Source organism: Danio rerio, chromosome 12, assembly GCF_049306965.1.
Source record: "Danio rerio strain Tuebingen ecotype United States chromosome 12, GRCz12tu, whole genome shotgun sequence".
Lineage (NCBI taxonomy): Eukaryota > Metazoa > Chordata > Actinopteri > Cypriniformes > Danionidae > Danio > Danio rerio.
The window spans coordinates 12,204,135-12,217,537 of record NC_133187.1 but is presented as its reverse complement, the minus strand read 5'-3'; the positions used below and the strand labels follow the sequence as shown (position 1 = coordinate 12,217,537).

The window sequence follows — 13,403 nt, the reverse complement described above, 5'->3', positions numbered from 1 at the left end:
ATAATTAGAAATAGATATGAAATACTGAAAATAAATAGGGCTGGTCGATATTGCAAAAAAAAAAACACAAGGTAATGTTTCATATCATTTGATATAGACAATTATTGAATATTTTTAACAATCAATTTAGAATTATTAGGATATTATAGGTTATTTAACCACTTTTATTTAATTACCAACATTTTTAATAGTCAAAAACAAAAATATTTAAACAAAATATACAAAGTATTAAAGAGACTCTTAAACTTGATAAATTAAATGTTAAAACATGTGTGCAACGGTAAAGCGTAAACACTGAACAATCAAAGCAAACTTTAAGGTGTGAATAATAATGATACAGTACACCTCAAACTCTGTCAACAACACAAATTATGATAATCAAATCTGAGCTTTCAAGTAAAGGAAGCAACCATCATTATTCAAATACATACTGCAACATTACAGATTGTGAAGTTGGATGACTATTTTACCCACTAAAAAACCCTTTCAGATGGGGAGCTAGAGGCTGGGAAGCACAAGAAAAGAAACCAAAAATCCATTCTGGTGACATCCTTACATCCATTTTTATTTACAGTCTCCTTACTGCTGCTATACGGCACTCCTTTTCACATGTGTTGTTATTCTGACCTGAAGTGACAAGCACGTGAAAAATTAGAATCACTCCAGTGTATGGGTGCGCTGTGTTCGCCTGAGATAATTAGTCTGCTGTGACTGAAATGTGTTTATTCCATACAAAGCGTGAAGCGGATTGGTTAGTTCTACTTGCATGAATCGCGGTTCGCTCGCAACATTCGGAAAAGTTTAGGGGTCACATGCATCAACGCTGCGTACGCATGCGTAAGCACGCACGCTGCGTAAAAACTTTGCATACGCCAGGTTTCATGCTCACATTTGAATTTACTAACGATGAAATGAACGTGAGAATGTGCGTTGGTCCACGCCAACTTTATGTCTAGCATACGTTCATTTCTTCTGTTTGTTTGTTTGTTTTATTTACGTTGGCGTCTCCTAGAGCCAATTGTGTTAAATTGCACACTAAAAGTATCTTTGAGCCATGCAATGGCAGCTGTATGGTACGGGATCATCTGTATGTCTAGCAGGTATATAAGGTTTCCATACCATACAGTTGACAAGCCAAACATTAATGCGCAACTTGCAGCGATCACCGGTTTTCCCAATGTAATCGTATTGATCGACTGCACGCACATTTCTATAAAGGTGCCATCTGAAGATGAATTTGCAGAGGCTACGTGAATCGGAAATTTCCATTCAATAAATTTGCAAATAAAATTGTGATGCTCAAATGCACTTAACATAATACAAACACTTAAATTAATGATTCCTACTTGTCTTCCTCGTGATGAAGAGTAGGCAAAATCTGATATGTAATGGGGAAAAAAAGAATGAGTTCATCAGACGCTGGATTCGAACCGGGTTCATAAATGATACTGTCAAAACATGTTGCCATGCGCTTTACGAGCTACGTCACTCGCGCTGCTGATGTGCGCTCTCTTTAGTTTTGTTGTCTCTGTCGATCAAACGGGTGGAAATCACTCAACTAGCTCATTCCAACGAGGTGTGCTATTTGCACTTAGCCTAGATACACCACAAAATTTTTACACTTTAAATCGAACTATTTCTTTTTTAATTCACTCAAAGTGCGCTGCTAACTCTCCCACTCTATTTTTTTTCTTTTGTTATGAATTCCCGAGGACAAACCTGCAAATAACACAGTTTTTCTGCGGTTCCTCCGATAGGAGCACCACCAATTCACATTCTGTTCAAAGTTTCTCTTTTTGCTTGCTTTTGCCATTGATTTTTCATTTGGTTTTGCCAAAGTAGAGTCATTAGCATATTTATTAGGGGGAGGGGTTTTGCGCTCGTGCACATGCAATCAGTTTCACGTTAATTCCGATGTACAAAGAGAATATGCGGGGGATTCCGCGTTCCGCACATTTACAGCTTTGTGCGTACGCAATGCTTTGGTATGAATTCAATGCAAGTCTTCGTACATGAGGCCCCAGATGTTTTCAACTAGATGCGGCTGGAAAATGTGCGTGGTTCACGTGCGCGCGGCTTGTACAACATGTGCACGTCGCTCCCATAAGCGCGTCATGCAAGTTGTGCGCTCTAAGCTCATTGGCATTGCTTCCAAGGTGCGTGCTCAGCAGCCACATTTTTATAAAACTATAGCGCTTTATGCCAAATCTTTTTTAATCGAAATTGACAATGGTGTTTGGTCAATAAATATCAATACCGATTTTAATCGCCCAGTCCCAATACTAAATGTAAACAAAAATTTGTATATTGCATTTTTATTGTTCTGATACTTTAATACTTTCATTTTTGAGCAAAAAACTATACAAATGGATTAAAGCTTGTATAAATGCAGATGCAATTTTTGTTACAACACTGCAGTTCAAAGATTACAATATGTTCAAGGAGATTTCACTTGATAACAAAATCTAATTCTATTGAAATATTGCACCAAAATTCAAAACATGAGCAAACCACAAGATGCTTTGTCAGTCAGTCAGCTGTCCATGACAGGTCTAAACCAGCTAAGGATGTACCAGATCAAAATCACACTCGGGTACTTTTGTTATCAACAACATCCCAGAATATATATATATATATAAAGCTAGAATTTCTTTTCCCCAAATACGGTATTCAAATGTACCTCTAACAACTAAAAACTTTACACTAAATCAAAAGCCCAAGAACAGCAAACAGTCATTTGAATGATTTTGCCCTGGTAAAAAAATGCAGAAGATCGACCAGAAGCTCTACATGATATAAACAGAAATAGACATTATCAGTGCTCCTGCTCACATCTAAAGTGGAGAAGAAAAAAAACTATTTGGTCAGAGACTGCAAGAAACAGCTGACAAAACCACAAAAACAGCATATTACAAAAAAAACTTTTTTTATAACAAACACGTGCTTTTTTGATTATATGAGTTATAGAAAAAATAGACAAAGTGAAATTTAGTCCCAATTACAGTCGGTTCTTCGAATTGTTCAGGCAAGTAAACAACCACAAAAGAGCAATCTAGGGCAGCTTTATTTGATGTGGTAAGTGCACTCTTGCATCTCGTTGAGATAAACAGGTCAAGCACCTGAACAACTCTGACAGCACACAACTGATATAGCCCAATAAAGCTGAAAAGAAAACAAATAAGGTTTTTGAACATTAGAACAAATGTATAATTGGGAAGTAGAGCTGAAGTCATAATGATTTGCCCTCCAATTTTTTTTATTTGCTTTTTCAAATATTTCCCAAATTCTGTTTAAGAGAGGAAGGTATTTTTCATAGTATTTCTTAAAATATTTTTATTTCTGAAAAAAGTCTTATTTGTTTCATTTCAGCAAGAATAAAGCAGTTTTTATTTATTAATATTTTATATTCTTATTTTATCAATATAAGCCTCCATTTTATCAATATAAAACAGCCGCACCTTCATTTGCATCCTTTGAAAACAGCAAGACCAGCACTTCGTCTGTGCTGTGTCACTGTTTTGTCTCATTTTTGTGCTGTTGTGCATGCAAAAGTACTTCGTATGAGAATTATTTCATGCTAAACTTGTTTTTGCGTTTTATTTAGCCGTGCGTAAATGTACCGCCTATTTCTCTGGTTGTTCAAAAAGCTGATTGTTGGTCCACAAAGCGAAACCTATGCTTATTGATTGAGAGAGAGAGCGAGTTTGAACCAATCTGGGCATGGAGGGACAATGGATTAATGTATGTATCATGTCTGGTTTGTCCGGAGATACAAGCCACAAGCGTTTCTTTGTCAAATCAGCGTTGTCAAAATTTGATGACGTAACCACACTAATTCCGGAGCCTCCAAAGGTCTGTGGAATTGTTTACAGCGCTGGAAAGCTGAGATTCTCTTCTTTATGCCAATCTTGGAATTGTACGGATCGGATCAGGCAATCAAAAGTTATTAAACATTTAAGAACAATACTTATTTTTAGCTGCGGGTGGCTGTCTCGGTCTTTAAGGGTTAAGCTATTTTTTTTTCCAATTGTCTACAGAATTTTTCTACTAGACACTTTCTTAATTACTCCATGTCTCTTGATAACTATGTGCATTTCAAATTGTGCTTCAAAGAGGTGAGTGGGCTTGACAAACCACCTGTAGAAACACTCTTCTCTCTTATGCACCTGACATTTTATCTGAAGTCCATCTTACAAGGACTAAATAAATGTCCCACAATCATGTTGCACTGCTTGCTTCAACCTTTAATAACTCTTTTGCACAATATTAAACCTCAAATACCTCTTTTGTACAATATTCACCCTTAATACTTTTCTTGCACAATATCCTGCACATAATTGATCACTCTCATGTAAAAATACTTGTTTAGCCTGTCTTATGCGTATAGTTAAGTATCTCACAGCAGTGGTCCCCTCAGTTATCACCGCTGACCGGTCAACGTGTGACAATTTTGCCGCAATCTGGGGGTGGGGGTTCGTAGGTTGCTAGGTGACCATCCACCATTTTCTTAGAGGATGACAAGCTGACAAAACATTGCTGTTAGAAATAACGAACTCGAGCACACTGTAGAAAAGATGCGATATGCGAACGACCCCTAAAAAGGCCTCAGTCATTTGCGATCTGCATCAGTTGATCTTCTTGCACAGACATGGTGGAGTCACCTGATTTGTTGACAATTGAGTTGCAGATCCATTCCTTGGCAGTTCATGCTTCCTTCACTTGGCCTTTTTCACTTAGCAAAAAACTTTCCAAAGACGTATGTTTCTTACTCATTTTGCTGCTTGTGGGTTACATTTTGGGCTTTTAAGTGACAGAGATGTAAGCGAATTTCAAAATAAAAGATTGTATATACATAATTCATACAACAAAAATAATGAATTATTTCTTGAAGGGCCCGGTACCAATTGATCAGGTGGTTGAGGACCACTGTCTTATAATATATGTCAATTATGCATGTTGTGTTTGTATTTATAATTAAATTAAATAGCACCGTTGTGCTACTTGACATGCTTTTTTGTTCCTCTGTATGTCAACACAAAAGCGGAACGACAATAAGGCAGCTCTGCACAGTTTAGTTTCAACCCTAATCAAACACACCTGATCAAACTAATTGAGTCCTTCAGGCTTGTTTGAAACCTACAAGTAAGTGTGTTGGAGCAGGGTTGGAACTAAACTGTGCAGGGCTTCGGCCCTCCAGGAATTGAGTTTGACACCCCTGCTTTAGGTGGTTTCTAAAACTAAATCTGTTAGTGTTTTTCATTCTCTCGGATCCAGACCTTTACATTTTCGCGGCTGTAGCTTCACCATCATCAAAACTGAGGGATTGACAGCTGATATTAGCTAATCCATTCGCGTTCTGTTCTAGCGCAATGGGCCAATAAGAAGAGCTTGAAGGCGGGACAAGCATTGCGGGCTTTGTTGCCATGTCAACTGTTTTTAACCATTCCTGAGCGCCGCATTTGGTGTTTTTAGGTGTAAGGATGCATAATGCTTGAAAGCCTCCAAAATCCGTGCATATGATGAACATTTTGCTGTGAAAACTGGTCGCACAACAACAATTTTATGCACTTGCACAAATGCTCCCAAATATATTTTCAGGTCACATAGATAAAATTTTGGGCCCATATGCAACCAAAACGGTCGCAATTTAGAGCCCTGCAGATGGTCTAATAATTTGGACTTCAACTATATATCCTCCAGGAATGAAACATACCTGTAGTTGAGGTGTTAAAATATTTCCCAGGATCCTCTGGAACTTTGTGAGCGCTTCTTTCACTGCTGAGAGAGAATGAGGCTCTACTGGGGGCCACGGCCTCCACACTGGCGGGCTGGTTCACTCTGCTGTTGGGCTCCAGTGTTAAGCTGGCCTGGGAGCCTCCTGTTGACGACGTCACCTTTGCTTTGGACTGGGCTATGTTACGAGACGTGACTGGCTTAGATTCATCATCACTGTCAAATCCGAATGGATCCTCTGAGCCATCGCCTTCTGATACCTTGGATCTCTTGGTCTGATCCGTCACTTCTGTCTTTAAACCAGGTCTCTTTGCTCCCACCTTGGCTTTGTAGGTCGTCTCGCCCCATTTGGTGCTGAGCATGGCTCTTTTATTGGACAAGACCTCGTCAAACTTGGAGGTCCCATCTCCTCCTTTTCGGCTGTATGTTTTTCCAAATCTAGACGTCATTGTGGCATCTGTCTCATATTCCCTGTGAACGATAATAAAAAGTGTTTCATGAATAATTCATTGGTGGTTCTGTAATGAAATGATGACTATTAATTCCTCGATTCTCAGCTGTTCATAATGAATAAAATCAACATTACTCTGCATGTGGGTACATTGAAAATCTTGAGGCAATTCATAACTCATTAATAACTGATGATATTAAAAACTACTCGCATTACTTGGGTCACAAAAAGCAGTGTTTTTTTTTTTACTGTCACTGTACTTTAAATATTTAAGCATGTCATTAAAGTATTAGTTTGCCCCAAAATAAAAGTTCTGCTATTAATTACCAAGAATCATGTTGTTTCAATGCCCTGAGACCTTTTAGATGTAATCCAGGAGCTTTCTCTTCCTGCATAATGACCTTCTTCTTCATGTTTGAACGGTCATTAGAATCTTTTTGGTTTGAGACTTCCGATCTCACTCACTTCCATTGATTTTTAGACGTTAAAAGCAGCTCGTTACGTAATGTTGATGTAAATTGATAATTTCTTTTTATATGATTCTAAGCATTATCATGAACAAACTTGTTTGTAGAGTAAGCAGATTTTTCTGCCGTTTAGTCATTTCTCCTGTAGGCAACTGAATCGGACTATAACAATCTCAAAAACAAGCGCACTTCCACATTGCAAAATAAGGTCAATACAACAATGGTTCTGAGACGTCCAGAAAAAGACTTTGGAATACATTCCAAGCTATTTCAGAGACAAAACTGAAATCATACGACGCTCCTGTAACACTTGTGTGTGTAAAATTCAACATTGTTTGTCTATGTCTTCTGCATCAGATCAGAGTGAGTTTTCTATGGGCAAAATTACATTTCCACATTGCGTTGCTGACTCTAATGGCAATACTTCATATTGACCGTAGTAAATCCAAACCCTGACCTGAAGCTTTTTTCAGCTTTTTCTTGAAGCATTGTATGACTGCATTACTGCTGAAATGACATGGAATGCTTTGACCTTCTTTTAGAATCCATGTACATGGATGACTTCAGTAGATGAACAGTCTCAGGGGGGTTAAAATAATAATAACTTGAGAGAGAGTAATAATAAAAAACTGTTTTAATTTTTGCGTGAACTAATCTTTTAATAAGAGTGTTTTTATTTTACAGGCCCATATTTTATATTATTTTCTGAAAAGGGTGGATTTTATGTAAAAACTTTTTGCAAATATTAAACCAAGTTGAAAACAATATATTATGTAATTAAGTGTGCATCATGTTTGTCTTAAAATGTTTACATGATTTGATTTGCTTTATGCGCAGTAGAGCTGCACGATTCTGGCTAAAATGAGTACTGCGATTTTTTTGCCAAAATTAAAGATCACGATTTTCTCACAATTCTGTAGATGTAAAATAAAGGTTAATATGAGTGGGCTAGTGGGCTGTTATTATTGTTATTCTTAAATGTGGTAAAACAGCAATAGGCTTTGTGTAGCTGTACTGTTGGTTAAAATGCTAAATTTTGTATAGACTCGTAATGGTGGATTTGAACAGACTTTAGATTTGTCCTGGTCATTAATGCTGTTGATAATTCTGATGTTGAATTATTGTGTTTGAGACATATGCTTACAATCTGTAATTTTCTGCTTAAAACCTGTCACTGACGTGATTTTTGTGAGTACAGAAGACTGGGTGGATATTTTTGCATTTTGGCGGATTTTGAATACTTATTGGGCTGGATTTAGATAATAAAAGTGATTTGATTTGCTACATCTGGCAACATTGTGCGGGCTTTCTGTTTCATTTTCACTGCTAAGACCGGTTCATGCTTCCCCTGCGACTCCCAAACAATCACTCTGTGCTACAAACTGAATATTATTTGCAACTTTATTACCAGTTATTTACAGCCTATGCAAGTTCTGTTCACTAAAGTAGACTTAATTCACAGGTGCGCGCGCCTGGCCTCTCTGTGGTAACAGCTGACAGTCAGCTCGTGACACGTGTGATTTTGCGGTCGCAAATACATCATTACATGAAGACAGAAATTGCATTTTCAATTACACCTTCTAAATACAGCATGTGACTTTACCAATACCATTTGGAGGTGTCCACGTTGCTGAACAAAGTATTTAAAACAATGTGAAGACTTGTGCGCCCACCTTTCCTTCTCTCCTGAACTTGAAAATATGATTGACAGAATCGTAGAAATGCTGAATTAAGATCGTCTAGGGGGTCAAATCGAGATTGCGATCTTTTTACAATTAATAGTGCAGCTCTAATGTGCAGTGATGGCTCCAAGTATTACGTTTGTGTTTGTTATTACCCATATCATTCTTTTGATTCATCATTCACTTTATTGCACACTAGCATTATCATTAATGATCTCTTTAATGATCACTAATTGTAAACAGTTTAAAATAAGTTTAGGCAATAGGACAGTCTTATTAATTAATTAGCATTTTTTAATTTTAACCCTTTAAAAATGACTTTATTATTGTAAAAAAGTGAAATGTTTAAAATTACTTTATATTTTATTGTTGTAGCTGTACTTAACTTGTGCATTTCATCCATCTATGCTTTTCTGTAAACATGCTAGTCAAAATGTTTTCATTGCGAGTTATAATCTTCCGTTATATCACTATATGTGTCATTCTACATAATGTAGTCACTTTGAACACATTTTTTGTTTTATTTATTAAATATAATTTTGTTTATTTGATTTCAAGCGCTTTAGATTACATTTAAGCATATTTTTAAAAAATGACATTTTGGTTGAAGCAAGAAATGTAAGCTTACAGAACAGATTAGAGCAATTCCATGCAAATTTCAACCTTGATATGAAAAAAAAAAATTCACCAAAATAGTGAACGCTTTTTGTGTGGGCTTGTATTTTACAGTACTGTAAAAATACTTAAAAATGTTTCGGTCAAAGTTTTTAAACAATTATAATTGATTTACCAAAGTAACACAATTGCCAATTTCACATCTGTCACATCCATACCGGAGATATGTCAAATCCATAACTAAGCTTTCCCCTCATAAATGCATTTTTTTCTGCTTTGTGCAGTTTAGTTTACAGAATTTCTACAAAGTATGTTGTAAACTGCAACTGAACATACTTTTTTCGCCACATCCATAACGCAGGTTTATTTTCCTCACTTAAAATATAAAATATGTTTACAAATTGATTTATTTCTTCCTAACTCTGTGGTTAGTAGTTTTGGAAAATATAAGCAGACATTTCAATATAATGTTAAAATACACATTCTCTGAATTTATGTTTTAAGATTTTACTTCAAATGTCACATACATAACACTGAAATTACTCTTAATAAAGGTGAAATAGAGCGTAAAAACATAACTGATCTACAAATAAAGTATTTTTAATGGTTTCTTTTTTAAAAAAAAAGCAATTGTACGTTAATATGTCAATCCTTAAGTGCCATGTTATTACTATCACGATAAGGTCATGCTGTCATTAAATAACAATTTAGTCAGTGCCTACTCAACACACCTTAAAATGAACAAAACGTATGCAATGATTCCAGATAGGGCTGCATGATTAATCAAAAAATAAATAAATCACAATCTCGATTTGACCCCACACACAATCTTAATTCAGCTTTTCTACGATTCAGCCAATTATATTTTTCAAATACAATGATGTATTTAATGATGTATAATCATGTATTTGTAATGATGTATTTGTGGCCGCAAAATCACACGTGAGCTGACTGCAAGAGGTTAGTTTACTACCGAGAACACGAGCGTGCAAGCATGACGCCTACTATAGTGAACACAACCTCCATAGGCTGTGAAAATCAGGTAATGAAGTTGTAAATAACGTTCAGTTTGTTGCACAGAGCGATCGTTTGAGGGTAGCATGGAAGGTTTGATTTGCATGTATGCGTTTTTTCTCACAGTGACAGCAGCCATGAGCTGCACTAGGAAGTGAAAGTTAAAACTTGTGCGCACATCATTTAAATGATAATATCGCATTTTGTAGTTATGATTACGACAAGCATTTGATATGTTTTTTTTTATTTCATAGCGAACACAGTATGTGCATGAAAATAAATGTTTACTGTGTCAGTATAACAACCCTAGACGATATATAATGTTGAATATAATGCAAGAAGGAATCTGATAACAAAATTCTAATTTTACCATTAAATTCAAATGGTCTAATAATGTTGTCAATGACATATGACAAGCTCATGTCTAAAACATAATAAATCAACATTATAATTATGAATAGTTATATTCTAATGTCATGATTTTACTGTGAATTACCAAGCATGACATATTGAAAGTCTGTTTAAGTCCACCATAATGACTATACAAACTTTAGCATTTTAAGCAACAGTAGATTTACACAAAGGTCTAATATTATTATTGTTGTTTTACCATATGTTTGAGAATTAACAATAATAGGCTAATCATATTAACTTTCATTTTACATTTTCAAAATCATGAGAAAGTCGTGATCTTGATTACAAGCAAAAAAAATTGTGATTCACATTTTGCCAGAATCGTGCAGCCCTAATTCCTGATAAGAATGTAATTTTAGAAAGTACAGTAAGCTGCTAAACTTAACACTTACAAAAAATCTAAATAAGTGAAATTAGGGATATTTAGGCTGCCTAAACAGTATAAAAGTTCAAATCTAAATGTGAAGCAATTAGTGGAGATGTTTGCTAAGTTCGGTTTATATTCACACTTTTGTTCAGTGATAACTTCCATTGTGATAACAGTCCATATACTGCTATTTTGATATTCGGTCAGAAATCTCATGCAAGTATGACTTCAAAACAACATAAGCACTTATCAATTGACTGTCAACAATGTTGTACTTTAATAGTCATTGGGTTATTGTATGATTTACCAATTTTGAGTTTGCAAAGAATACTTTTCTGAAATTATTTTATTAAGAAGTCTGAATGTGCAAATAATATAAAACCAAATTTACCCCAATTTAGTTCTTGCAGTTTGCCAAATCCTTAAAAACACTGAAGTGTGTACTTTTCAAAAGAATGTCTGAAATGCTGTACTACATGATAATTCCATTATTAGTTTTCTCTTTATAATGTTGATCATATTCATTTTATAACAAGAAATATGTTAAATGAATAAAAGGGTTTTAATGCACTTGTGCCCTACACATGCAAATAAAACAATGTGGTCAAAAAGAAAGGTCTAGCTTTGATATCCACAAAAACTAATGCAGTCAATCCAAGGCTAAAAAGCCTGACTACAACTAGTTACAAGTATCAAAACTAGCATGGATTTTATAGTTGTATCCCTTGGGGTACTAAGTAAATACAATGACATACTAACATGGCAATCATTCATAAAGATATTACCATCACAAGTAAAGATCGTTATTAGCTTCCATTCTAGAGAGTAAAAAAATCAATACTACAAAACATTAAGAACAAATATGCTACAATTGCATTCAGTAATATTGAAAACACAGCGACTTTCCCCTCAATAATCAACAGTAAACTGAGATTGCTAAAAGCTAATATGATAACACGCTAATGCTACTTATTTACGTTCATTGTTTGATAAACACGTACATTCTACTACTTTTTTTCATCCGCCAAGCAAACAGCACATTGATACAACTTATTCATTTAGATTTAAACAAAAGAGGGGATGAAATGATGCCCGGTTGACAACAACAACACATCAATGCTAACAGCTAAAAGACTAGCAAGAGGATTAGCATGAAGACGCTAGCAGGCTAATAAGGCAATGTTTAACACACATCACTTCCAGTATCAATTCTCATTTAATATCAGGTAGCAGTGTGCATATTGAATCCAGGAAAGAATGAATCCCACAGCAGGACCAAAAGATGTTAAATACTCGCCTGGTTGGTGAAGAGAGTGAATCCGGGCCTCAGAGCTCCACTAACACTATAAACAAACACTAAATACTGACAAGGACTGTTTCGCGAACTCCGCCCACACAGTTTAACGTGTATCTGAAATATGAGATTTAATATAACGAAAGAGACAAAACAGCAGGCTTTTTGTTTAAGTTTTTCTTATTTGTTTCCCCTTCGATTGTTTCGACTCTGAAACACCAACGGCCTCCATTCGTGATCCCCCTCCCTCGCGTTTTCGCATCACGACAATCGCGTCGCGGTACAGGCATAACCATGTTGACCAATCACCGAACGCGCTGAGCGTACGTAAGACGATTTCAACGCGTTTTATTGGTCAGTCTTTGAAAGAGCGTTGAACTTGAACACGGTGGGCGGGCGTTATTCATAATGAACTATGGGTAATGTAGGCAAATGTCAATTTAATGTTAAGGAATTTAACGTCATATTATTTAAAAATAATTTACATGCACGTCGTTCAGCTAGAATATATTCAAGAAAAATATCTGGTTAATACGAAACTGCCTTGTAACAAGAGAGACTACTAGTAAATGTTAACATTTTGGGAAATAAAACGAATATAGCAAGAGTTTAATTTAAGCAGTATTTATTTTTATGTATATATTTTGTTCAGGAATGTGGTAAAATATGTCTCTGGGTGCACCTGACATTAGCTGGTCAAGTGACCACGTGTCTCCCAGCAACAAGACCTATAAACAATCAGACAAGGAACATAAACACTCCGGCTAAGTTTTCTTCATTCTTCATGCACCTGTTCGGGCACCTCTTGATTTATTTAATGGTATTTAGTGTTTGTTCAAGATGTAGAAAGGAATAACACAATTCTCTTTACATTTAGTCTTTAAATTTCTTTATTGTTTTGGAATATAATGTGAAGTTCCAGTTTACATCTGCGCCATTTAAAAGACAATGCACATCCAGTGGAGTCCTTCAACCGGCAAAAATATGACATTCAGACCAAACACAAGGTGGGGTTATACATATCACATTTAGTTAATGTTGTGTACTAACTGTTTTAAGCGTAAATGAACTATAATACTGTTGTGCAGTGCGGTCTAATCATTATAGAATATCTTTAACGTTATAGTTGTGTCCCTACTCCCCAAAAATGGGGAGCTGCTTGATCAGCTGCTTGTTCAAACTAACTCACCTCTCTAAAATGAGCTGAATCAACACATTTCTTGTAATTTATTTGGCCAGTTTATTATTTTTTTGTTCAGTCCACTTAAATTTTTAAACCATTAAGTTAACTTAAGGGTTTTGTATTGAAGGAATTGTGTTGGTCCAATTACTTGGTTTGGGCATTTGTAGTTCATATCATGCTTTG

At 35.6% G+C, this 13,403-nt stretch overlaps 2 protein-coding genes across 13 annotated transcripts in view; one reads left to right on the top strand and one right to left on the bottom strand.

Moving 5' to 3' along the window:
• waplb (WAPL cohesin release factor b) overlaps positions 1 to 12,300 on the bottom strand; it is a 113,635-nt gene extending 101,335 nt beyond the window's left edge. For both annotated transcript variants that reach the window (XR_012387869.1, XM_021480269.2), the window contains exons 1-2: positions 12,041 to 12,300; positions 5,714 to 6,204 (exon numbers count right to left, since the gene is read on the bottom strand). Coding sequence is in view for 1 of the 2 variants with exons in the window: in XM_021480269.2 (XP_021335944.1) it covers positions 5,714 to 6,182 (469 nt within the window). In the remaining variant the exon portion in view is untranslated. The remainder of the gene's footprint in view (positions 1 to 5,713; positions 6,205 to 12,040) is intronic.
• A 477-nt stretch (positions 12,301 to 12,777) lies between these two features.
• Positions 12,778 to 13,403, top strand: part of btbd16 (BTB (POZ) domain containing 16) — a 53,375-nt gene continuing 52,749 nt past the window's right edge. For 6 of the 11 annotated variants that reach the window (XR_012387870.1, XM_073918286.1, XM_073918280.1 and 3 more), the window contains exon 1: positions 12,778 to 13,044. Coding sequence is in view for 7 of the 11 variants with exons in the window: in XM_073918280.1 (XP_073774381.1) it covers positions 12,986 to 13,044 (59 nt within the window). In the remaining 4 variants the exon portion in view is untranslated. The remainder of the gene's footprint in view (positions 13,045 to 13,403) is intronic. The other 5 variants (XR_012387871.1, XM_073918281.1, XM_073918285.1 and 2 more) reach the window with 1 other exon arrangement.